General features: G+C 45.3%; 3 protein-coding genes and 1 long non-coding RNA gene across 9 annotated transcripts; 2 read left to right on the top strand and 2 right to left on the bottom strand.

Moving 5' to 3' along the window:
• The first annotated feature begins 575 nt into the window (after positions 1-575).
• On the top strand, positions 576-6,429 carry LOC123446174 (disease resistance protein RPM1-like). Of its 6 annotated transcripts, none has more exons than XM_045123137.1 (3): positions 576-892; positions 1,614-4,654; positions 6,095-6,429. In XM_045123137.1, the coding sequence occupies exon 2, from the start codon at positions 1,848-1,850 to the stop codon at positions 4,635-4,637; it is 2,790 nt and encodes a 929-aa protein (XP_044979072.1). In that variant the 5' UTR covers positions 576-892; positions 1,614-1,847; the 3' UTR covers positions 4,638-4,654; positions 6,095-6,429. The 6 variants fall into 6 exon arrangements, with proteins under 6 accessions (XP_044979072.1, XP_044979008.1, XP_044978928.1 ...); XM_045123073.1 differs by having other exon boundaries at positions 6,154-6,429; XM_045122993.1 differs by lacking the exon at positions 6,095-6,429 and adding an exon at positions 5,746-6,076.
• Positions 6,430-6,650: 221 nt separating this feature from the next.
• On the bottom strand, positions 6,651-10,481 carry LOC123446634 (G-type lectin S-receptor-like serine/threonine-protein kinase SD2-5). The gene has a single exon (XM_045123232.1). The coding sequence runs from the start codon at positions 9,835-9,837 to the stop codon at positions 7,324-7,326; it is 2,514 nt and encodes an 837-aa protein (XP_044979167.1). The 5' UTR covers positions 9,838-10,481; the 3' UTR covers positions 6,651-7,323.
• Positions 10,482-14,277: 3,796 nt separating this feature from the next.
• LOC123446958 lies at positions 14,278-14,724 on the top strand. Its single transcript, XR_006631462.1, has 2 exons — positions 14,278-14,358; positions 14,457-14,724. It is a non-coding gene; the product is annotated as an uncharacterized LOC123446958 (long non-coding RNA).
• Positions 14,725-16,052: 1,328 nt separating this feature from the next.
• LOC123446749 (momilactone A synthase-like) lies at positions 16,053-21,105 on the bottom strand. The gene is made up of 3 exons (XM_045123328.1): positions 20,981-21,105; positions 20,621-20,695; positions 16,053-16,939 (listed from the first exon to the last, which is right to left on the bottom strand). Exons 1-3 carry the CDS (start codon positions 21,010-21,012, stop codon positions 16,123-16,125), a joined length of 924 nt encoding a protein of 307 aa, XP_044979263.1. The 5' UTR covers positions 21,013-21,105; the 3' UTR covers positions 16,053-16,122.
• Between the last annotated feature and the right edge of the window lie 997 nt (positions 21,106-22,102).

The following is a 22,102-nucleotide window of genomic DNA, read 5'->3' on the forward strand; positions in this document are numbered from 1 at the left end:
CCGCACCCTCTCCGACCTCGCCGCTTTCGCCCCGCCCACGCCCCCGTCGGCGAATTCGCCCGATGGACGGCCGCGCCGACATCCCCTCACCCCTTCCTACACCTGTGACCCACCCGCCGCCGCCGGCGGCGCAAACCCTAGCGCGGGAAGCTTTGGCTTCGCCTCCGCCGGTGCTCCTTCAACCACCGGCCTCGCGTGCGGCCTTGTCTCATGGCGCCACAAACGATTTCGATGGCGGGTGGCGTTGCGACGGTGCCCGCCGTGAAGCCACGTGCCCCCCCTCCAAACTCCCAAATGCAGTGGTGGCGAAGAAGGGCAAGGTGTCCGGAAAAAAGAACAAGACGACGCCATAGTTTAACGCGTCTGCTGGAGCGGCTCACGCGCATTACTTTTTGCGGCGATCGCTGGAGCCAGCACTCTCTGACACGCTAAAAATCGTTATTTCGACGCGTCAAACTGTTTTTAGGCGCACGGGGCGGTTGCGCGGTTGTTGGCGTTTCGGTGGTTGCAGTGGTCTTTTTTATTTATAAAAAAGAAAAAAAAAGGTAAAAGATAAAGCGTGCTCCATCCAACAGTGCAGGCTGGTTCTCATCTCCCCTTCCTCCTCGCTCGCTCACTCGCTCGCGCCGCCGCCCTGCCGTGCGCCGAGGTTGGCGCCGCGCTTCCCGGATTTGCCACACCAGCGTGGCGCCGACGGTGGTGTAGGTTGAGAAAGAGAGAGGAGGGCCAGCAGCGGCTGTTAACATCCTCGTACGCGCCGTCGCCGCGCCTACCCCAATCTGGAAGAGCTGTTGTTTGTACTGGCTCCTGCTGCCTCGCCGGTCGCGGTCGCCGTACTGGGATACTCCCCGACGCCCGTCAGCGCCAGCACAGCGTGCTCCTCTCTAGCAAGGTACAAGTAGAACCACAGTACAAGTGTACTCTACAGCTGAATAACTGATGCCATTGTTTAACTGAACAACTGGTGCTGCTGTTTTTGGCTGCTTACATAGCTATTAGTATAGACAATTGATTGATGCCATATTGACATTGTTTTCTGCTGATACACACACAACTGATTGCTGCCACGTTCATGTGTATGCCTTCCGCTTACATACATCCATAGTTTTAAATAGCCCGCTATAGCCTCGCTATAGCCTTTTTAGCAGGGTGCCGCTAAATGGTATCATGTATAAATATGCCGCTATAGCCCGCTATAGCTCCGCTATAGCTGATTTAGAGGCTCGCCGCTATTTGCCGTAGCCTGCTATTTAAAACATTGCATACATCTGATGAATTGATTGATGCCATTGCTGTTTTTCCTTATGTCGCGCCTTTTCGCGAAGTACGTATATGCTGTTGTGCGACCTCATTCAGTTGTTTATGTTAATTTTGCCAAGTATTGTAGGAGTATGGCATTTGGATTTGGTAGATTTTGTTTTCTGTCTGCGCGCCCAACATTTCTTGAGGCGTGAGAGAGCGGAGATAATGAGGCGTCAGTTCAGCATTTGGCTGCTGAGAGGATAAGGAGAGAGTACAAGTGAGAGATAACGGCGAGAGATCCGTGCTGCCGCTCTACTTGTGTCGATGGTCATGTTATTACCCCTCATGCTCCTGCCGTACTGATTTTGCAGGTTCTTCTTCACAGCAAATGAGCCAACAACCTATGTGGAGATTACAGGGGGACGTTTGATGTTTATATGGAATCAGTAAAATAAAGTGTAGGTGTGTGAGATCTGCTGATTTGGTCGGACTGCACAAGGAACTAAGGAGGGCGATCAAATGAGCACTTGGTGAGCAAGATTGCTGACTTGCTTGGAGTGTCTTTCAACGACCATCGTCTGGAAAAAGAGAAAACCTCAACAACCATGGCGGCGGCTGTTGTCGGGCAGCTGTTGCTCACGCTCGGTGCGGCGCTGGCCAAGGAGGCGGCCATCTTCGGCGGGTCTTTGCTCGGCAAGGAAGCAGCCGCCCTCAGGGGCCTCTTCAGCAAGATCCGCCGGTCCAAGACAGAGCTGGAGAGCATGCAGGCCTACCTCCAGGAGGCGGAGCGGTTCAGGGACACCGACAAGACCACCGCCATCTTCATCGGCGAGATCAGGGGCCTCGCCTTCCAGATCGAGGACGTCGTTGATGAGTTCACCTACAAGCTTGAGGAGTTCAAGCATGGAGGGTTCGCCAGCAAGATGAAGAAGCGGCTCAAGCATATCAAGACCTGGCATCGCCTGGCAGCCAAGCTCCAAGAAATCGAAACCCAACTGCAGGATGCCAAGGGGAGGAAGAAGGATTACACCCTCACCGGCAGATCTGCTTCTGCTACCAGATCGACGAGTCAAGGTCAAGCTCTGCACTTCACCAGAAATGAGGACCTTGTGGGGATTGAAGAGAACAAGGAGAGGTTGATACAGTGGCTGACCAGCGGCAGTGGCGGTGGCGATGGCCTTGAGCAGAGAAGCATCAAAGTCACCACGGTGTGGGGGATGCCTGGTGTTGGAAAAACCACTCTGGTTGCTCATGTGTACAACACCCTGAAAGTGGATTTCGATGCCGCAGCGTGGGTAACTGTGTCGAAAAGTTGCCATATTGAGGATCTGCTGAAGAAGATCGCCGCCCAGTTCGGCATCGCTGTGGATGTTGCCAACGTTGAGATGAGAGGCCTAGCAGAGTCCATCCACAACTACCTTCAAGGTAAAAAGTACATCCTCGTCCTGGATGATGTTTGGACTCCACTTGTGTGGTCGGAGATAAGGAATGCCTTCCCAACTTCTAACTGTACTGGCAGATTTGTTATCACATCAAGAAAGCATGAAGTGTCACTGTTGGCAACCTGGGAGTTTGCTATTCACTTGGAACCGCTACAAGAACATCACTCCTGGCTGTTATTTTGCAAAGGAGCCTTTTGGAATGATGATGACAAAGAGTGTCCGGTGGAGCTGCAGGAATTGGCTCACAAGTTCATTGCAAAGTGTCAAGGCTTGCCTATTGCTATTGCTTGCATTGGCCGCCTACTCTCCTGGAAACGCCCAACTTCTGCTGAATGGGAGGATGTATACAGGGGTTTGGATTCACAATTGACGAAAGATGTGATCCCTGATGCTCATATGATCCTAAAGGTCAGCTTGGAGGACCTTCCGTATGATTTGAAGAATTGTTTCCTACATTGTGCACTGTCGCCAGAAGATTATGTATTAAAGAGGAGGAAGACAATGAGGCTCTGGATCGCTGCGGGGTTTATCAGGGAAAAAGATGACAGCAAAACATTGGAGGAAGTAGCAGAGGGATACTTGGCTGAGCTTGTCAACCGAAGCCTTTTACAGGTAGTGGAAAGGAATTATGCCGGACGAGTGAAATACTGCAGGATGCATGATGTCATACGCCTTCTTGCCCTCAACAAAGCCAAGGAGGAATGCTTCGGTAAAGTTTATAATGGCTCTGCTACTGGGGCATTCTCTGTAGAGGGTGCACGTCGCATATCGGTCCATGAGGGAAATCTTGAACAACTGAGCCGATCTGGCACAACACATCTCCGTGCAATCTATGTATTTGAGAGGTATATCGAGGTCGATTTGCTGAAGCCTATTCTAACATCTTCGAAACTGCTGACAATGTTGGATCTTCAAGGTACATGTATCAAAATGCTGCCCAGTGAGGTATTCAACTTGTTTAATTTGCGTTATTTGGGTCTTAGAGATACTGAGATGGAAAGCCTGCCTGAAGCATTAGGGAGGTTGCAAAACCTAGAAGTCTTGGATGCTTCCAAATCTAAGTTGACGTATTTGCCAAACAGTGTTGTAAAACTTAAGAAGTTGAGATACCTGTATGCGTGGTCTGTTGTTGCATCTGAGGAATTTGAAATTGGAAATCTTGGTGGAGTCAAGGTGCCTAATGGCATACAACAGTTGGCAGGACTGCGGGCTCTTCAGTCCGCCAAAGCCACTCCAGAGTTTCTGCGTGAAGTTGTAGCTCTGACAGAGCTGAGAACATTTGGTGTCTGCAACGTGAGGAGTGAACAATCTGCTGACTTGAGCAATGCTATCACCAGAATGAGCCATCTTGTTCATCTCGAAATTGTTGCTGCAGCTGAGAATGAGGTGCTGCAGTTTGAAGGTCTATATTTACCTCCAACCCTTTCTTCGCTTGGTTTAGCAAGGCAGCTAGAAAAAACATCGATACCTCAGCTTTTCTCTTCTTGGTCACACCTTCATAGCCTCACTCGATTGCACCTGGCATTCTCCAATATTGATGAGCAAACCATTTTCTGTCTGCACATGCTACGTGGCCTACACTTTCTTGAGGTAATGAAGGCTTTTGAAGGGAAGAGGTTGGAATTTTACGCAGGGTCATTTCCAAAACTTCGGTTTCTACACATATGGGGCGCAGCACACCTTAACCAAGTTGGAATAGAAGAGGGTGCAATAAAAACCCTCGGTGAGCTATGGTTCACTGACTGTCCTGAGCTAAAGTTTCTTCCAGATGGCATCGAACACCTTGAAGCCCTTGAGAAATTAATTCTGAAAGACACGTCAGAAGAGCTGATAAAGAAGCTCCGGCAGAAGAGAGATTCACATGAATGCAACCAAGATGCAATGAAGATTAGCCACATAAGGAATGTTACAGTTGCACTGAGCCATAAAGGATTTGAGGAAAGGATTAGGTGATTGTCACCATTCCCAAGGTCAGGATTTGTTGTTTCATTTTTCGTGCATATATATTGTATGTTACTATGTTGGCAGAATCAAATTAGCAATGGGTAGCTAGTAATGAGTGGTGTGAATTTGTTAGTCCCTCCGATCCATATTACTTGTCGCTCACACTGATGCATGTAGATGTATTGCAGTGCTAGATACATCCATTTGAGCGACATGTAATATGGATCGGAGGGAGTACTGAATTTGCCTCCTAAAGCTACTTAATGTGATCCCCTTCTGCATGTTCATGTGTATCTTTTTCACCTAGACTAGAATTATGCAACTACATAGTCTGTAACTGGTAGGACTGAGCGTGCTCTTTCATTTGAAGTCTGACAAAGAAAATGGATGTATGCTTACATACCTGTGCATGCTCTTCCATTTAAAAAGATGCATCCACTCTGATGGACTGGCTGACAGAATTTGTGATAATTATGAGATTATGTGCTGCAGTGCGAAACACACTTTGCTCCCTCCTATATTGGTCTGCCAGACTGTCCTCCTGTATTAAGGCTCTGATGGGGCGAGAAGAATTCAAGCTGGGCAGGCCACGAGGCGTTGCACTTGTTGCTCAATGAAATTCTGGGCCATTCCTTCTTACTGTACTTACTCTATATCAAAGACAACACAAGACAGATGGCCGTAATGATTTCTTAGCTGCAAGGGAGAACAATAACCATGCGTTCTTGCTCTGCAATGATGTCGGTGTGATGTTCTTCCACATCAGTGAGATGAGTATTTTGCTCATCAGTCAGTGGTGCTTTCTGTTGGCTACCTACATCTACTTCCTTTGGCATGGTGAACTTTGTGCTGCATGCAACTCAATCTGGAAACAATGTTCCTGTAAATTATAAAGATCGTATTCAACTTTGTCAGTGTTGTGGTGGATCACATCCCCAGAGCAATTTGTAAATGAGTTGAATTTGTGAATTCAGTTTTATACACTGGCTCAGGAGTCTGAATATTTGAGTATTCTTGGGGCATCTTAGGTTTTAGCTGAACTGAGTTAGTGGTAAGCAATTAGTGTTGTTTCTCTCTAAGTGTTGTCTATCCTAAATAAATATTACTACTGAAGCAGGCACCACGAGTGAAGTTTACTCGGTTGTTGAGTGTCAGTATGTTTTCAGATTGCAGTGTTGGCCACCCCTTGGTAGTTAAACCTGAAGATGGACCAAGTGGCTCATTACCTTCATTCTCCATGATGTGTCACTGAATGAAGTTCAGTTGAGGAGTTGTGTTTTCAATTTCTGCTGCTCGATGAAGAAGCAATAAACTATTCTGCTTTCTGACTTCTATCATCATGATCGATTGATTCAAGACCGACCGAGTAATGCATTACAGTAGTTCAGAACTGTCGATTGGATTAGGACTGTCAATCAGTTGATGAGGCGTTGCATTTTAATCTCTTATTATTGACATGAGTGCAGTGTCATCCTGAAGCAAAATACAGTGTCATTGAAGCCTTGGCCTTGATATTGATATGCAGTGATATCGATTTATAAAGAAGATACCACTTAGGCATATTCAGCTGTACCAGCTCCCTAGGCGAGGCCACCTGCCCCGCCCAGCTTCTTGAATGCATTTGTGGAGAAAAGGGTTCAGTCCCAGTCATCTAACATTGCGCTTGAACCGAAGGTGCACATCTTGACATTGTTTCAGTTTTATTAGAAAAGATATTGTCATCTAAGTACCAAATCTGTAGTCGGCATCATTACCTACTAACCAGTTTTATTAGAAAATAAATTGTTTAGTTACTTTCTTCTCTCTCTGACTGAAGTTCGCTGGTCTATAAAGTTTAGTTACTTCACTACTGAACTCCTACATATTAACATCAGAAGGGTCACACTGTACTGAAGTCAAGTTTTTATTCGTCTCTAAAGTTTAGTTACTTCACTACAGTGTAATGAGTTGCTGCTGTCAGTTTTTATTCGTCTCTAATGAATTCGTCTTTTTCTTTTTCTTTTGAGCCTCTCCAGGTCCCCCCTCCCTGTGGCAGCTCATATAGTGATGGCCCCACCCCCACATATGAAAGAGGATAGTCAACTTTTGTTTGCAAGAGTATGTAGTGTTGCTGCTATTTTTTTTTAAAAGAGTGGTATTATCATTTTGACATATGAGACTGACATAGTGACATGTTCATTTTAGTGGCCAACCTAGAAATTTACAAATTAAAGTATCAGCGCTATTACCATCATTAATCCTTTTGTGTTGAATATGGAAAACATCAGAAAAATCACTTATTTTTCTCTCGTCTAAAGTTTGTCATCCTGGTCTCATCTTTCTCCTTAGATCCCTATGCCTTGAGCCATCTCCATAAGGTGCTCATCCCCATCAGGTCTGTAACTCTAGTTGCAAAATTCTGGAATTCAATGTTCCGTAGATTGTTATAGTATTAGTTACATCACAGGTAATTTCCTTGTTTACCACATAGTTCGCAAATATAATTTTGGAATACCAGATGAGGTTACAGGTAATACGCAGATGAAAATTTATCTGGTACGACTTCACCGAACAATCAAACATATATATTTGCTGGGAATTGTTCTTTTCACGCTATTTATAACACACTTTCAAACTGCAAAATGGATAATATTTAAAAAACTATTACAAACCAAGTGTATAATCAAGTTGGATGTCTTCTTGTTAGCTAGTCATTTCACCTTGGTCCAGATAAGACGGATGCTTGAGCTTTAACCGAATATGCGGATGTGTCTTGAACAGACATGGCTGAATTTATATCATGAAATCTGTGAAGAATAGCAGTTTCTATACTCCTTGCACCATCCAGTACCTTGATCACTGTCGACATGGAAGGCCTTTGACAGCCATCATTTAGCAAGCACCACATTGCAAGCTTCATCTTTTGAATCACTTGCTCCTGGTGTGCGACCATGTCTTCACTATGCTTGTCAATCAAATCACTCAACTGATTATCTCGAGCCTTTCCTCGTAACAAATTGATGAGGTTAGAACTCTCCTCAGGCAGAGAATTATCAATATTTTTTCTCCCACTTATTAGCTCCATGACAACAACTCCAAAGCTGTAGACATCAACTTTTTCAGTGATTTGCGAGGTTAACCATTCAGGTGCCATATATCCAGGTGTGCCTCTCATCACCGTCATTACCTTGCTTTGATCCCTGTCTATTAGCTTAGATAGTCCGAAATCAGCCACTTTAGCATTGAATTTCTCATCTAAGAGAATATTTTGTGGTTTGATGTCCAAATGAGCTATCTTTTGCCTGCACTCCTCGTGAAGATAGCATAGGCCCTTGGCAATATCCAGAATTATTCTACACCGTGTGGGCCAATCAAGTGGGGCATTGTTGTGGCGATAATGGATCCACCTATCAAGTGACCCTCTCGGCATGTATTCGTATACTAGAAGCCTCTGAGATTTCTCTGCACAAAAGCCAATCAGCCTGACAAGATTGATGTGTTCGATGCTTCCAATTGTCTGTACCTCTGCCAAGAATTCTTTCTTTCCTTGTCTAGCACTTTCCAAACGTTTCACTGCAACTCTCTCTTCACCTAATTTCCCTTCATAAACAGATCCAAATCCACCTTCTCCAAGTTTTTTATTGAACCCTTGAGTGCATTCTCTCAGCTTCTGAAAAGAAAACCTGGCCGGCATTCTAGCAAATTGATCAAAATTGAAGTCTTCATCTTTCTTGTCATAATATGCTCTCCTCCTCTGTAGATAAATGGTGACAGCAACAACAAGTAATACAACAGTAATAATAGCTGGAATTGTGGTGCCTAAAATGAGGTTGCTGTTGTTTGCGGAATGAGCAGAAGGAGCAGCTGAGTTGGAAGGGCCAACCTGCACCTTGATGAAAACTGTGCTCTTGTAATTAACAGGTTCAAGTTTTATTGATTGCAAGGAGAAGACCTTGGTCACCCAGAAGCAATGGCCGTCGGTTTCAGTCTGCTCAAAGTAACGTCTGAAGTTGACGGCCCTGCAGGAGCAGTTTTTCAAGCAGGCTTGCTTACAATCATCTTGGTTGGTTGCATTCACAAAGGAGTGGTTTACATCGAAGTAAGAAACTTCGTCGAGGGTTAAGAACTGATGGTGTTGCATTTCTTTACAAGAGATTGGGGTCAGGGGTGTGCAACCAAGATTGTCCTTGGGGTCACCAATCGGCTTGAAGTAGCCTGAGCTATTGTTATCCTGAAGGGGACAGGTGCACTTCCTGCCTGTGCATATTCCATACTCCCCGCACACAGTTGGGAAACCACAGTCACCAAATTTTGGCTTTGTTACCTCCTCCACAGCAGGCCAAGTTTCTTCTGCCATATCCCATTCATGCATCCTCAGGTGGCCATCAGATTCCAGCCTTATGAACTGGCTGGACGTAGTTGTTGGCCATGATATGCTATTCGGATCTGGATATGTTGAGTTAAGAAAGATGCAGAGGCTGCTATTCATGAATGTAACCTTTGTTATTTCATTTCCTGTCTTTTCTTCGTTTGATGTCAGCATATAGTAGAGTTGTGGTGGTGCAGATGCGACGTAAGCATACAAACCATCCTGGCGTACATTGACATACAGCTGATTCTCTGTCCAATTTGTTGCGGAGGTACTTGCTGTGAGCCTCATGCCCTCCACAAGTGACTGCCCAGGGACCAACGTGTCGGTAGGATGATCAAATGACTGCCATACAGTTGCATTCATCAGATCAAACAGCACCAGATTGCCAATGTTGGTGATCACCATGCCAGCTACCGGCCGACCTGAGCGTCCGGTAGACCAGACCAGGCTACCATCAGCATCACGAAGGACCAATTCACCACCCGAAGTCAGCTCAACGGTGGCATTCTCGCTAACAGGACGAGCCCGATTGGCAGACCAGACCACCTGTGGATTCCCGTCAATGATACGGGCGCCACGGTCCGTTCGGACAATGAATACAGCAAAGTAGAACATGTCGCAAGGTGGGGCACAGAAGAATCCTGTGGCAAAGGACTGGCCATAGTGGGCACTTTGTGAATGGAGAAGGATGGGGCGGGCGGCTAAACCTCCTTTGTAGTGGACGCTGTGCGGGAGGGAGGCGTCGTGGTTGACCCACAGTGTCGAGAGGTTGGCTGTCGGATAGCCAAAGCCTTGTGCCGCGGTGAACAATGGTGCTGGAGTTGCAAGTATGAGGAAGAAGAGACTGACAGGACCCATGGTGCCTGAAGTTCAACGGTAATGGAGACTGCATACACGGAAAGCCAGTAAGCAACTGAAATACTGAATTGATGCAGAGGGGAAAGAAGATGCAATACCGATTACCGAGTGAGTGGAGCCTGGTCGCTGGAAAGATGATCTTGGCGGCGAGATGGTGCCTCGACTACTGAGTGGTCAACTGATCGATTCTCGTCGCCCTCTCACAGTATGTAATATTCAGGACCCCCAGACAGTATCATCTGAGCAGTCTCACTAGCTCCAAAAGGTCGCCATCTAGCTCTGCTGGCCCAAGTCATTTTCATGGTCGTTGCTTGCCTGCTGCGCACTACTCTTCCTTATTCAACACAAACCTTGGTGTGGAGGTTGACATAAATATTTTCATAAGAAGCTTGATATATGGTACCAAGGAAGATGCCGCACAATTAAGTGGTCTCTGATTTGCTTTAAAAGAAAAGGCAAATACGACGTACTTTCAGTTCATGTTATATATAGTTACCATCCAATACACAATATTTGCTGTTGGCACAAACCATATTGCCGGCTTCCTGTCACTACAACTAACTTGATGGATGAGTTGCCATTTGGGCCGACTGCCTGTTGTTGAGATTGTTGTCCTGCCGCGGCCGCCTTGCCAGTTGCCACCCAATATTACACTCTCCAAGAGCGAATCGCAGGGCGAGCGATGGGCTATGCCACATCAGATATTTACTCTGTTGAAGTAAAAAAAGAAGAAGCAAGGGAACAAAAAATGCGTCCCGGGATAACGCCTCCAGCTAAAAATCCTTCCTTTGCTTTCCCCCACGAAGCCAGCCTTCCTCCTTCTGCTCATCCTCTGCATATCCTTCCTCCACCCATCCTCGCCGCGGCGCTCCCCCCATGATCCTCTCCTTGCCTTCTAGCGCCGTTCCTCTTCTCCATGGACCCTCCTCCTGCGCATCAAGCTGTGTGGCGACGATCTCGTCTTTGATGGAGGCAACGGAAAACCAGTGGCGGAGGTGAGAATCCGGAAGGTGGGCGAGGGCCGGTCAACCTAGCCTCGATTTCAAGGTCTCTCATGGCCATGCCCATGCCACTTGCGCTCTTCTCCCTCCTGAAGTGCAGTTGCTTTTTGGGGGTTCCATTCGGAGAGCACTACTACGGGCCACCGGCCAACGGAACACCCTCCTGGGCATATTCCCCTGGAGAAGAAGACCTCTTCCGCTTCAGATCCCAACGAGGTCGCTTGTTTTCTTGCTTGTTGCTCTTCAACTGGTCGATTGCTCTGTTTTTGCTTGTGGTTATGAGGTGACCACGAAACTTCTGGATGTTCATCCATCGGGCATTTTGATCGTGTTTCTGTCCTCCGGCCTGTCGGGCTGCTCATCGTGAAGGTTACTCCCTCAAATGCACTTTCTGCTCCAAGTTTTTTTTCCAGCAGTGTTGTTAGTCGGTATTCTGAATTTTATATGGTATAGTTGACAAAATTATGTTGATCTTTGTAGGGCCAAGGCCACACCCCCACACCATTGTTTTATCTGATACGGATAGCACATTCCATGCAATTAAGGTTAGAGCAGGACAATATATAGTATATCTTTGTTTCCGTAGGCACTTAACCAAAAAAGATGCAAGATATTGCTATGACACTAACAACTTTGAATCTAGAAAATTTGTTGCTGGTAATATTTTGTTTATTGGGACCTTAATACAAATAAATTTGTGTTGAATCACCCTTACATTTTGGATGCATTGGTTGGAGTTTTAATATCTATCCAGTTGTCCATCAGTGGACACAGTTATATGTTGTGAACTTTTATTGAGTGTCCATGTCTTTCTGAACTTGTTTCACCTTCCCTTGACATGGATGGTTTATTTACTAATCAAATATATCAGGCACTGATGTTTAGCAACACTGTGCCACCGGCCGCCTTCTCTCTCCCACGCCACCGACGAGGCATCTCCGATCCACCCAACCCCAAAGACTCGACTTCTTCCTGTCACCACCAGGTACTCCTCTCTGCTTGATGCCGCTACCCAGCTCGCCTCTGCTTATGTATTTATTTTCAATATGCATCTGAGAGCTTGCGGTCGATGAATCCAGTCATGAGCACCACCACCGTCTCCGCGATGAGTTCCAGCGGCTGCTATCGGAGGAACTGGCTGAGGAGGCTGATCTCAACCTTGACGACATCGTCCACGACCACTACCAGCACCGCAATTTCTGGCCAGAGACAACACCCATGTGTCAGGTTTTTTACATGTCCTTTCCTGTATACGCGATTCTTCAGACTATGGTCATCTGGAGTAGATGTTGGTCAAGAAATTCGACACCGTGGGTTTTTCCATGGATGACTAGGATGCTGGTCATGGATTTTTCGTTTACATGAGTATTATTTTGTTACCTGCAAGGCTGGAATCATGTTTGAATCTGATAGGGGTAGCAATTCGTTAGTCCAATGCACACTGAAAACATGGACCGTGACACCGTTTGACTGTGTATTTGGACAGGTTGAGGGCATCCTTAATATTCGGATAGGTTGTTTATGGTTACTCAGTAACAATTCATATAATTGTAATTCGATTATATGAAGCTATCAGTTCATTAATTCATGATCATACTTGTTTTTATTCATTGGGCCTGCAATGTTTTTTATTGTCCGCCTTTTATTCATTCCAGCACCTATATCTGAAGAACATCAAAGAAGATGATGGCACTATCAAACAGTATGAGGACATGCCTGCATAGTCGAAGACTTGCTGCCATGGCAATATTAGTTGTAGGTGGAATTGTATTGCAGATTTTGGTAAGCTTGGACATCTTACATCTTAGCGTCAACTTTTTTTATCCTTTTTCGATGTTGCCCAAATCTCTGCAACTCTATCTTCTTTAAGTATGTAATCTTTATAATAACTCATGGCCCCCGATACGACTGATAATTTTGGAGGATTTGGAAGGCGTGTGGCGGAGAGCGATGGGGTGCTCACTGCTGGTTCGTTAGCATGGCGTTGCTCATCTGACTCCTCCTCCCAATGATTTTCTGTGAGTTCCGTGCTTTAATCCACGACAACCATTCTTCTGAATACGTACTTATATTCTGACTGTTTGTTTTATTTGTTTTAGAATCTTGTAAAGACAAATATCAAGCTAGCAAATAGATGTGTCTGTAGCTTACTCAAATTTTATTTGACCAGTTAGGAAGGCAGTTTGATTCACCATGCCTAAACTTGAGGTAATGCATCACGCACCTCTATCACCAGGATTGATTACCTATGAGTCTGTGACTTAGTATCTGTAAGAACATAGCTCAATTGAGTCGCGGGTCCATCCACGCTCTGCTCACCTTCCTCTGCTTCCTCCTCCTCTTCCTCTGCTCCCACGCCCCTTCCTCCTCCGATAAGCATCCCCCATAGTTGGCTACAGATCCAGATGCATAACTTTATGCGAATAAATAATCAGTCGCGTGCTCTCCATTCTGACTTTTCGAGTTTTGTCTGCGTTTTACAGATATGTCGAGCTTCGGCGGCACCGGGACGGAAGGTTGGCAACTGGAGGCCGATGATGCTATAAGCTTCTCGTATCAGCTATATCACACCTTAAATTATTGTGGCGCCTTCCTTTGCCAGTTTCAATCGAACAACACGATGTAATTTGCACTCAATTATGCACCTGCGTACACTGTACTTATGCGACAGCAGTAATGAAATCTCCAATTGTATGCTTGCTTTGCCTCCTTGGTTTCAGATTTTTTTCGTGCGTTTGAGTTGCTTCTCAATAAAATTGAGATCATAGTAGGATATGTGCTTACAGACTGTCTTGATAATTTCACAAACACATTGTTTGAACTATTACGTTGGTTTGCTAGATCATTACACGCGAAGCAATCAAGTTGCCGGCCTAGAAAAAGAAAAATACCTTCCATCCGGCTGATCTGGCATGCTCAATCGCTGCAACATGATCACCGTTGGTAGCTAGAAGAGCTCTGTCACCTTCATCATCATTGTACTGTTCAAAACAATTTTATCTGAGATGTGATAAGATACAAAGGGCCTGGATCAACTGTCTTTTAGGAAGCTGCTAGCCTTGCCTGTGGGATGGCCCATTTGAAATACTCGGCCCAACCACCTTTCTACAGAGTAAGGGTCCAAAAGCGAGGCTATTGATTCTAGAAGTAACGCACGCACCCACTGCTAAATATCCCAACCTGCCCATCCGTCAACACACTTGACCAAAAACACACTTGACCAAATTCCACTAGGGTTTCTTCCTTTGCCATCATGTGCGGCTGCGAGCAATGCAAGATGTACAAGAAGCATCTCGCACAGTGTATTTTGAAGCACTTTTGTTCAGCAGCTTTGACTTATATACATTTGTTAATCTCTTTTACTTATACAAACACGTTCACAAGTATAACAGCTAGATAAGTATGCACATGTACGCCCAAGAGGCGCGCCTGCCACTAGTTTGCTATGGTAAATGATGCTGATGGAAGTGTGCCGTTCTTTCTGCACTTTTCAGAGACTCGCCTCGGTGCTGCAATGCAGGTAGGTGCATCAAAACTTCTTTCTACCAGGCACCTGGCAACTAGCATTTAAGTTCACATTTCTGAGTTCCTAATTTTTCTGAGAAAATTGGTGGTCAGAAATTGCAGTTATGCATGGATCTTTTACTTGCTGAGGAAGTGTGTAAAAAGACAAAGAGGAATTTCTTTTATGTAACATGCAAATTATAGGTTCAGTTTTGTTGCACTGGCTTAATTACTCCAATTATCTAGACTGAGGTGGAACCAGATATTAAGCAAACCCCAATTGAATTATGTCTGTTGTTTTTCTTTTCACGATGAATTCAGTGTGGTATTCATGGATCATATATATCGTCCCAATGCAGAAGTAAATATTTTGTTAAAAGTAGAATATGGTGTTGCCAAATAACCTTGACATTGTTTATTGATATGAATTTAAGATACCAATGCTTGTCATGCAATGACTTCCAATCAACACTAATTTAGTGGACGAGTTTCCATTTGGCGTCCATAGATGCCGTTGGAACACTTCCCCCGCATGTGGATGGGGGTTGTTATTACAGGTGCAGGTGTCTGCGATTAGAATTTCCAAGAACAATGTTCCAGCCGCTCTGTCATACTGTGCTGAGTTACTCCCTCTACTCCATATTATAATCTCTAAAAGGTGTTATATTTAGGAACGCAGGGAGTATTTCACAGTACCATATTCTACTTCTCACAAACTATTTAACTTCTCTGAACGTTGTGAAGAAAACAAAATGATGATTTTTAAAGGTATTACACTTAGTGATCCTACTAATGCGATTTTCCTGCTCGACAGCCCGGCCATGCTGGTTCTGTACTGCCTGAAGAGTAGGATGCATGCATGCAGAGCTCGCCTACTGCACACTACTATTGTTCAAAACAAAACTAGGTGTGGATGCTAAAATAAAGAGCTGTTTTACGGTGATTGTGTTAGTACTAGGAACCAGTACTTACTCCTCTGATTTTTATTAGCCATTCGATCTTGTGAGGAATTAAAAATGATTACATGTAACATGTTAATCCCGAGAAGGGCATAATGGTCCAGAAGGAAATATGTTTTCTTGAATCGATCATCTCAGGACCAGATCCACGTCTATTCGATCCAGATCAAGGTCTTCGTCCGATCTACTCCTCGCTGTCGTGCTCCTGACCTTCACCGTGCCCGACGAGAGGAATATATTCATCGTCCTCGTCCTCCACCCAACCAACCCCAGCCCCCCCCCCCACCCAACCCCACGCCGTCATTGTCCTCAAAGTGCCCGATGAGGACAAGAAGCAAAAGGCCGCATCTCAAAAATAAAAAATAAAATAAAAACCACGACGCCTGATAGGTTCTCACGCGTGGCTACCTTTTAGTCTCGGTCGGTGTTATCAATCAGGACTAAAGGTCCCCTGCCTGGACGTCCTACAACGGCCACGTGAAGCTTTTTTAGACCCGGTTCGAGACACAATCGGAACTGAAAGTTGGGACCTTTTGTCCCGATTGCTTAGTCTCCGTTGCGGAACCAGGATTAAAGACACTTAGAAACCAAGACTGATGTCCTGTTTTATTAGTGTGGCGATCTTTTCCGCCAAATCAAGACATTAGAATTCAGCATTCATGCACACTTCAAACCACAAGAATCACAACACTTCCACTCCAAAGCACAATGATCCTCATTCACCCGGTCACCCCCTTCCCCTCTTGAACAATTAGGCGCAGTTTTGTACATACCGCATAAGCACAAAGCAAAACCAACTGTGGCTAATGCCTAACGTGTAATCACTCGCTGCCTTGTGGCTTGGGGAACGACGACAGGTTCATATACTTGTAGGTGGTGAACCCGCCGTCCACCACCAGGTTGTGGCCGGACACGTACTTGCCGTCGTCGGAGGCGAGGTAGACGGCAGCCCTGGCCACGTCCATGGCCTCGCACGTCGCGCCCCTGAGCTCGCCGAGGCCCCGGATGACCGCCGTCACCGTAGCCTCGTCGGCGCCCTGGAGCATCTGCGAGAACTGCCGCACCACCATCGGGGTCGCGACGGCGTGCGGCGAAATGCAGTTGACCCGGACGCCGTGGCGGCCGAGCTCCGCGGCGGCTGCCCTGACGGCGCCGGCGATGGCGAGCTTGGAAAGCGAGTAGGGGTACGAGCCGAGGCCCGCCATGACGCCGCTGATGCTGCCCATGCAGAGGATGGAGCCGGAGCGCGCCGGCGCCATGACGCGCGTCGCGTGCTTGATCCCCGCCAGCGTGCCGCGCAGGTTGACGCGGATCACGTCGTCGAACTGGCCCAGGTCCAGGGTCGCCATCTCCGAGGTGCCGGAGAGGGGTCCCACGACGCCGGCGCTGTTGAACATGACGTCCAGCCGGCCGTGCCTCGCGACGGCGGCGTCCACTGCCCCGGCGACGTTGTCCTCGTGGACGACGTCGCAGTGGACGAAGTGGGCCTGCGGGCCGAGTTCCTCCGCTGTTTGGAGGCCCAGCTGGGAATTGATGTCGGCGAGGACCACGGATGCGCCCTCTTGGATGAACTCGTGGGCTGTGGCCTTGCCGAGCCCGCTTGCTCCTCCGGTTATCAGCGCGATCTTTCCCTCCATCCTGCATAAATTTAGATGAAATTTGCATGTTTTCTTTGGGGACTGATTAAAAATCCAGGAGACTGAAGTTATTGTGTAATACAACTAGAACCTTCCAAATGAAAAGTGGGATGGGCATTAAAACATACTCCTTCTATCTTAAAATAATTGTCTCAACTTTGTGCTAGCTCTATTACAAAGTAGTACTAAGCTTAAGACACTTATTTTAAAACGGAGGAAGTACTTTTCTTCCCTAATAATAAAGCACGCAGTGCTTCTGCCGTCCGTCGTCGATCATTTTGTAGAAAAGCCCTCACGGTTGCAGTTAATTAACCCGCAATCCAACTTTAAGTCAGAACGAACCTTTTTTGTCGTTTTGCAGAAAAGTCCTCACAGTTTTAGATAATCAACCCGTGGTCCATCTTTTAGTCAGAGCCGAACCGTTTTCTTTTTTGCATTTTACAGAAAACTCCCTGATGTTTCAAGTAATCAACCCGCCGTCCCTACTTAAGTCAGTCGAAACGTTTTTTTGTTTTAACAAAAATAACCCTGACTTTTCAGTTAATCAATCCATATTTTATCTAAAACAAAATTATCCATATCTTTTAAACCGTAACTTCGATTTTAACATGTTATATATGAAATTTGATTGAAAAAATATGTAGAATCTAAATAGGATGTTATTTTTAGCTGTTGAATACTTCTTAAATATTATTTTTGTGCAAACTTAGTCTGTAGTGTACGGTCTTTTTTTTTCTTTTCGACGACCATATGAATTGCAATAAATATTCATTAAATTAAAACCAAATTGAGGGGAAAGAAAACATCGTTAACAACACATGTACACCTTTGAAAAATCTCGTGGGAAGAAACAACATATTTCTCATCTTATTCCGAGTGATTGTACATTCAAACGCGTTTTCGTTGTGTGAGCACTGAGGCCATCGTCGACAACACAAATGTGATGTCATGTGAAATTATATTATGTTTAAAGCGTGTGTTATTTTCTCTTCCGTTGCAAACGCACGGGCTTTTTTCTAGTAGTTTTAAAAGCCAAACCAGACCTTCCGTTTGCATGAAAAAAAACCGGAACCCGTGCCTTTTCCGATTCTTTACAGACCTGGACAAGGAGGAGAACCCAAAGTTTCCGGTCACACCGTCAATTTTTATAAGAACCGGTGAAAACGAGGGCGCTCAAACTAGACGGCTAGGTCCTATAATGTTGCTAAACTTAGGTAGCGGGAGTGGGACCAATTGGGCTTTTAATTCAGCAGAGTGGCCAGTTGGGCTAGCTTGTCTTTTTCTGTACACACGTATTTGATTTGATTTGTAAATTTTTGTAAGGCTGGTTGTAATGAGTAATACTTCCTCCGGTCCTTTTTTCTTTGCGTTTAAGAAAAGTCCATCGCCTCTTCCCAAGGCAGCCAGCCGCCTACCTCTTCCTCTCCTTCCCGTGGGTCTCATCTCACCTTCCCATCCTCTACATTTCTCTCCCTTCTCCTCCACATTCCCTGCATTTCTATGGATGAAATCCATCCATCATGGTTGTGGAAGGACAGCCAATATGTAGAGGATAGTGAGTCCATGCATGAAAGTTTGCTCGCGGATGGCGACGCAGTCATGGAAGGCAGCATGTCTGCGGACAGTGGCCTGCTGCGCTCGCGGATGGCGACGCAGTCATGGAAGGTAGTGCGCCCGCGTACGGGGGCGCAGTCGTCGAAGGCGGCGCGTTCGGACTGCAGCATGCACCAGCTCAAACGCGGCTCGTGGAAGCCGAGGAATTTGCAGAGAGAGAGAGAGAGAAGCACATGGAGAGAGATGGAGAGGGGAGAGATGTGCGTGCATGCAGGAGAGAGAGAGAGGTGCATGCATGAGAGATGAAGAGGAGAGAGAGGTGCATGCATGAGAGATGGAGAGGAGAGAGGCGCATGCAAAAAGGTGGGGAAAGGAGTTATGTGGGCATGAGAATATATGACTGCATGACAATGGTTGGCATGCACGGAATAAGGGAGTAACATATACTAGTATCATCCATATGTTATTATTGTATGATACTACCTTCATAGTGCATAGTATTATAAAGTCCTATCATAGATGACCTCTCATTTATTGACATGCATGACACATGGTAGCAAAGCATTTAACATGTTACAGTATCTACCTATGTTACTCTAACCCCCTCTCTCGTCTTTAATTGTGTGCCACATCAACATGTTTGCTAGTTCCAAGTACACGATACTACCTAAGAGCAAGTACAATAGAGCTGAGTCAGCTGGCTATATGGAATAAATTAATATATTTTTGTTTAGTTAGAGGAAATAAAAGAAGAAAGAGAAGGTAAGCGGGCTCTTAGCTAAGAGACAGCTCTAGCACGTGCTCCTAGGCCTTTTGTGAGTATGAAAGATGCACCATATAATAAAAAAGTAGTACACTTTTGCAATGAACTATTGTACATGTTGGCTATAAGATGGGCTACAGATGACATGACAATGACTTATAGCCAGCAGCTGGCTATACTATTGTACTTGCTCTAAGTTACTCCCACTATAGCCAGCCTAACTCTTCAACGTCTCCTCTGTAGCAACTGAGGGGCAAAGTAGTCCAAATTTTAGTCAGCTCTCCTCTCCTTGGTATCCGGGCTGAAGCTTAAACGCAAAGAAAAAAGACCGGAGAAAGTATCACATACTAGTATCATACATATGATACTATTTTATGATACCACAACTGTAATGCATAGTATTATATAGTGGTTTATTTATTGTCATGCAAGACACATGATAGCATATTGTTTAATATGATACGGTATCATGATATAATACTCGATCCTCTTTTTCCTTATTTAATTTTATATCACCTTATTAAAATTGCTTAGTTGACATGTATGATACTACCTATGATACTTACATTACGGACAGCCTAATAAGAATGACCACACACGCGCGCACAAAACCCAGCTGTCGGACAAGTGAAAACGTGGATCGGCATAATCACGGGTTCGGTCGTCGGTCCGGTTTTTAAAACTTTGAAAGAAACATGATGTAATAATAGGGCAAAATCAATAGAATGTATGTACGTACCCCACGAAGAGAAATAGCATGCATGCTTACAAAGACATACTAAAGAAAATAAGCTACTATATTTTTTTTCGAGTTAGGCATCTTTCACAACAAGTAGGATGATTCCCGGAGAGAGAAAAACTAGGAGTTTGCAATCGGATTTGATATGCAAGGAGTCCAACGGTGAACAAACAATCGTGATCTGTCTGAGAAAGTGATCAGCACGCATGCATGCATGCAAAAAAAAGGTGGGATATCATAATCCAAGGGAAAAGGTGTTGGGTCATACGACTACAAAATCCAGCATTCGCGTGCATAGTTTAACGTAAAGATTCTCGCTACTGGTGAAAGCTCTTGGCGCTGTCGCCTGCTGGCTTCGCTTTTTGGAAACAGTGGTGCACTGTTCTTGGAAGCTGTCGAGCTTCCAACTCGCCACCAAACATTCATCATGCACATGCCCAGCTTCCAAGTTCCAACTCTCTCTCTCGCGCGCGCGCTCTCAAATGCCCAAACAACTCTAACACCCACTGATCTCCACCGTCTCTGCATGATGATATCTCGTGTAATCGGCCATGTCTATCCACCAAATACAGCTAATGCCTGAACTAACGGGTAGTAGCATGCAGCTGGTGTTTTTCTCCTCTTACCTCCCCTTCATAGCCGTCGATAGCCACCGCCCGGCGCCTGCCCTGCCGACCAACTCCGAGGAAGCAACCGCCCTCCTACAAGAAAAGAAGAAAGGAAGTGAACACTCTCTACATACTATCATAATTCTACAACCTAGAGTCGTTAATTCTTTCAGGTGTGCATGTCATATGTACATAGCTACTAAAGTTAAGCCTGCCAACCTCAGCAAGATCCAACAAAACTAACCAAAGGAAGCCACACATATGTACATGCATATGAACACATACATAAGAGTAATAAACCTCATATGCATGTCACAACAGATGCCTGTTGAGATCGACAGAGAGAGGAGTGAAGTGAGGAGAAATCAAATGAAGCACCTGCTAGCTTCACGGACGAGCCGGAGCATCATCTGCACCTTCGTCTTGTGTTCTTGGATCTTGGGAAGAGAGAGGTTGGGGAGAGAGGGAGAGAGATAGAGAGAGAGAGGTTGCTCACTTGCTCTGCTTTGTGTGAGTGTGAAAGGATGGTGGTGTGCTTGGAGCTCCTTAAATAGTGTATAAAAGCGACAGCGGAGGAGCTCCTGTCCTGTCCCATCCACTTGTAGCCAACAACCTTAATTATCTCGCCATTATGAGGACAATTTAGCAGTAGTTTCCTACACCTCCTCACTCTCTTTAGGTTTAGAGGGTGCTTGATACGTTTTAGCCCCATGACTAAAAGTAGTGAGACTAAAACTTGCTAGCCTCATCCATGCTTGGATCCAAATACTAAAGAGACTAAAATCAAGTTAATGAGCATTTATTATCCTCCAAACCCTCCAATCCAAAACTCGTTTGAGGAGTTAAATGAGGAGAGAGAGGACTAATGCACATTTTAATAGAGAAAGTGTAATAAGGTACAGTCAGCAGGCCGTAAGGATTAAAATATTATATTTTTGCTGAGTTGGATGAGAGAGAAGGGAAGCGGGCTCTTCATGAAGAGCCAGCTCTAGCACGTGCTCCTAGGTGCTTTGTGAGAATGAAAGGTGGGTCATATATGATAAAAGTAGTACTCTTTTATAACTAACTATTGCACAAGCTAGCTATAAGATGGCTTATAGCCAGCAGTTGGCTATACTATTAACCATACTTGTAGGGGTACCCCTAACTAAAAGATTTAGCCTCAAGACTAGTTTTAGCCTCTCTTTAGTCAGGGGTGCTTGGAACTTTAGCCTCTTAAAGAGACTAGTTTTAGTCAGACTAGTTTTAGTCCCTTGGATCCAAGCACCCTCTCAGTTTCAATATAGGCCACCCAACATGGAGCATTGTGAGAGACCTTAAGAAATAAATAAGGCTGATTGTAATGGAGAATATCATATAATAGTATCATGCATATGATATTAGTGTATGATATTGCACACATAATGCATAGTATCATATGTTAGTATTAGGATATATCATTTATTGCCATGCATGATACATAGTAACATAACATTTAATATGATATGGTATCATAAGAGT

The sequence above is a fragment of the Hordeum vulgare genome, chromosome 1H, assembly GCF_904849725.1.
Source record: "Hordeum vulgare subsp. vulgare chromosome 1H, MorexV3_pseudomolecules_assembly, whole genome shotgun sequence".
In the NCBI taxonomy this organism is placed as follows: domain Eukaryota; kingdom Viridiplantae; phylum Streptophyta; class Magnoliopsida; order Poales; family Poaceae; genus Hordeum; species Hordeum vulgare.

Excerpts from the sequence above, each read along its gene's own strand:
- LOC123446174 (XM_045123137.1), top strand. The coding sequence starts at position 1,848 with ATGGCGGCGGCTGTTGTCGGGCAGCTGTTGCTCACGCTCGGTGCGGCG.
- LOC123446634 (XM_045123232.1), bottom strand. The coding sequence starts at position 9,837 with ATGGGTCCTGTCAGTCTCTTCTTCCTCATACTTGCAACTCCAGCACCA.
- LOC123446749 (XM_045123328.1), bottom strand. The coding sequence starts at position 21,012 with ATGATGCTCCGGCTCGTCCGTGAAGCTAGCAG. Across the intron at positions 20,696-20,980 it reads CTCGTCCGTGAAGCTAGCAG|GAGGGCGGTTGCTTCCTCGG; the intron begins GTGCTTCATTTG and ends CTTTTCTTGTAG. Across the intron at positions 16,940-20,620 it reads TCGACGGCTATGAAGGGGAG|GATGGAGGGAAAGATCGCGC; the intron begins GTAAGAGGAGAA and ends AAATTTATGCAG.